At 37.2% G+C, this 3440-nt stretch overlaps 1 protein-coding gene across 1 annotated transcript; it reads right to left on the reverse strand.

The window, feature by feature from the left end:
* Positions 1 to 430: 430 nt before the first annotated feature.
* LOC114752658 (putative L-ascorbate peroxidase 6) lies at positions 431 to 3086 on the reverse strand. Its single transcript, XM_028941400.1, has 9 exons — positions 2915 to 3086; positions 2705 to 2822; positions 2379 to 2506; positions 2205 to 2275; positions 2003 to 2042; positions 1806 to 1905; positions 1429 to 1512; positions 1012 to 1133; positions 431 to 696 (listed from the first exon to the last, which is right to left on the reverse strand). The coding sequence occupies exons 1-9, from the start codon at positions 3063 to 3065 to the stop codon at positions 578 to 580; spliced, it is 933 nt and encodes a 310-aa protein (XP_028797233.1). The 5' UTR covers positions 3066 to 3086; the 3' UTR covers positions 431 to 577.
* Between the last annotated feature and the right edge of the window lie 354 nt (positions 3087 to 3440).

The following is a 3440-nucleotide window of genomic DNA, read 5'->3' on the forward strand; positions in this document are numbered from 1 at the left end:
GAGGAATATAAACAGAGTATTACAGATGAAGAATTGGCAAAAACAAGTTCAAGTTCCTGTACTCATACTTTGCTCGATTGATGGGAAAATTGCATATATGATTATTTAGTGGAGTGAAAGGAAAGTGGGAAATATTTCTTATTTTTCATTATTTTTAACTTATAACCGGCGTGTAAAGTAAACTTTATTCAAAGTTCATTCTTCAACCAGGAGCCAAAAAAAATATATATATAAGCAGCAAAATAAAATCATTCTTCAATACTATCATAAAGAACCCTAACATTTTATACTATATGTAAACATTTATCCACGCAGTGTATGGACCATGTGAAATAAATTGAACTATTTATAACTTATGGATAGCATGACTTATTATAGATTTTATATTTTATATTGGTATTGATATATTATAATGTAATTGTAACAACTAGGAGTGAGTGATCTGAGGTAAGTACCACATATTATGGGTGGTTTAGAGCAGTATTTAGACGCACATGAGCGCATTGCCCTAGGGGCAATCTCCTTGCTTGGGGGAGGTTGTGGGTTCAATATCTTACAAGGCTAGTTTAGCCCTGTTCTAATCCCGGGGATAAAAAAAAAAAAAAAGAAGGCAGTGTTTAGACGAGAACCTTAAACATTCCTCATCCTCAACAAGTGCGTGATCTGAAGGAAGGCCAATCATACCTGACATACCGCCTGTACAGAAGAGAACAGCAGAAGAACGTCAAAACAACAATAAAAATTATTGACAATAGCACTTAGGTAATGAGTATGTCCGGCCACACAGAAAATGAGTGTGTGATGACATGGAATGATCTTCATTTTGTAGGATGATTGGTACACTATGACCCAAAGCAGGCTAACCATTGATGCTGTAGTAAGTCTACTTGATACCTCGTTTTCCTTTTGCTTTTCTTCATTTGCAGGACTTGGAAAATAGTAGCTGGTAGCAACTTCTCTCAAAATACCAAAACAAGCTTTCAAATTAATTTGATGAATTTCTTACTTTACCTGAAGACGTCCATGGCTTCTCCAGAAGAACCTTGTAATATGAGTTGTCAAAAGAAGTTGGGCTTCCAAAACCTTTACTACCAAGCGTGTGGGCTCCAGACAACGCTACTAGTTCCTGTGTTCTGGGCAAGAAAAGCCCCGTCATCAATCAATAATACACAAGCAAAGTAAAATAATAAATTTCCTTTGTTACTCTGGTAAAGATCAAGACTTCAAGATGTCAGATTCACCCATACCAAGAATCCATAATAAATGATGGATAATCAAAACACTGCTTTCATAGTATGTAACTAATAAAAAAATCAGAACTTAGCATCAACTCATTTTATTGTCCTTCAAGGTCACATCAAATGGAAAACTACAGGCAATCACCACTACACACGGCAAATGCCAAAATAAATGGGACTTCCTACTTACGAAAAGCCTTTTCTCAGGAAGCATTTCTTCAAACCAGAAGCATCAAGATATTCTTCAGGAAGTTTCCCTTCCGGATCTGGCTCCCTATCCATAAAAAGATGGAATATTACTAGCAGAAGGCACACAATCTGGTTCTCATTTGTAAGTAAACAATCCATGAATTAAATCCCATCAAACCATTTTCTTCTCATGTGAAGAAGGACGATATTTTTTTAATTGAAAAAGGATGATCCATATAATAGGCTTGAACATCAATTTTAGAAAGCATCTGAATCCATTTCATCAAGTTCACATGTAACTGATCATTTGTGGGATACAACGGTAAAAACAAATTGGTAGTCACATCTTGCATACAAGCTAAGCACTTGGCACTTTACAATGAATCTAGCCTGCCAACTGAAACTGGGATCTTTGGTCCCCCACACACAGAAACTGCTTCAGCTCCAGCCACAGCAATCATGTCTGCCCAGGACACTGATAGAGAAAACCAAAAATAAAATTTGTTGGCCTGGATCAAATCAATAATTACTGCACATGTTTTAGCACCTGTTAACAGAGAAAACAATAATGACCTGTTTTATAGCATCTATCTGAGTCTTCGCTTTTTGCAGAACCTACACAATATATCCACCATGGCATTAGCCAGCATATAAAATAGAAGACTAATCTGCATTCACTGTTCATGCACAAGCGATTAACTTCATCTATAAAAGATACAATCATGTTATTACGGAAAAAATAGGGGCCATAAGGAACAATAGACAGATGAAACATGCCTTTATAGATTTTTTTAGTCCAGAATTTTCAGGTCTATCAAGTTCATAGACTATAGAACCATTCATGCCACCTGCAATGACACGAAATATAAATTATTTATACCAGGAAACGAATAAGCATGAGACAAGAACTTTTTTTTTTTTTTTGGGGAGAAACGTCCCTCAGATGCGAACCTGCATTATCATCCATTTCAAAGGTCCCAGCGTCATGGAAAACCAGACGAAGCACACCTGCTGCCTTTCCCTTCGACAATACCTTGCGGACTTCTTCTTTTATAAGCAGATATTCCTTTGTACCTGACCTTAAATCAGAATAAAAGAGTAGCACAGCAATGAGCATCCATCCGGCATGATAATGCAAAAGGGAAACTTAGCTGGATGGAACTTACTACAAATCGTATTCATTTGTTGAAAGGGAGGAAGGTCGGAAGGCATTTTCTAGCCAGAGTCAAGAAATTAAAGCCGATAAAGAAAAACCATAAACAGAAAGCTCAGCTTACTCGATCGCACTTGCTCCATGACAATCCATGATTTGAGTTAAAGGAAGAAGACATGGAAGTGTGGCCATAAATAGTAGCCCTCTCCTTCCGCTAGTTGAAGCAGATAAGGCGATATGACCTGCGATACGAGGACGTAAATTGCAAACGCAACACACACAGGAGATATTCGAATCCTGAAAAATTAAGCAAGGTTCAGAAAGATAACTTCACCAGCAGCACACTCGTCGGCCCTGTGTGAGCGAAACTTGGGCGTCGCCGAAAACGACCGTTGTGATTTGGCGGGAAAGTCGATTTGGGAGAAGGAAGAGGTAACAGTAGAGCCAAGGAGAGAATGGCTAGAGATGGAGAAAATTGAATCCATATCACCAATGGACGGCAGAGAATGAATTGCCCCCTTGCACCGCTTTAGCGCCTTCTCGGCATGTCTTTGTTTTTAATCCGCGCCAGCACGAGGGAACCCCGCTCAGGTCATTTAAAGTTTGGAATATTATCTTTTTATCCAAAAAATATGCGTGCAAAATTAAACATTTAGTATGATTTTTCAAAAAGGATTAATTTATAGGGACTAATATTTTATATGAAAAACTTATGATTTGAAATTTGAAGAATCAAAACCGATCATTTGAACATTGAGAAATCAAAATCAAAATAGGAAAAACTTGAGGGATCAAAACATATTATTTAAAACTTGAGGGATTAAAATCAAAATGAAGACTAATCTAAGAAACCAAAAATT

Source organism: Neltuma alba, unplaced genomic scaffold (genome assembly GCF_004799145.2).
Source record: "Neltuma alba isolate B1F8T4 unplaced genomic scaffold, ASM479914v2 tig00007465_pilon, whole genome shotgun sequence".
Taxonomy (NCBI): Eukaryota; Viridiplantae; Streptophyta; class Magnoliopsida; order Fabales; family Fabaceae; genus Neltuma; species Neltuma alba.

Bases quoted from the DNA above. Each gene is read 5' to 3' on its own strand.
- LOC114752658 (XM_028941400.1), bottom strand. From the start codon at position 3,065: ATGGATTCAATTTTCTCCATCTCTAGCCATTCTCTCCTTGGCTCTACT. The intron at 2,823-2,914 runs GTGAAGTTATCT...CTCGTATCGCAG, and splicing joins GGCCGACGAGTGTGCTGCTG to GTCATATCGCCTTATCTGCT. The intron at 2,276-2,378 runs GTTCGCATCTGA...GTGTCATTGCAG, and splicing joins TGAAATGGATGATAATGCAG to GTGGCATGAATGGTTCTATA.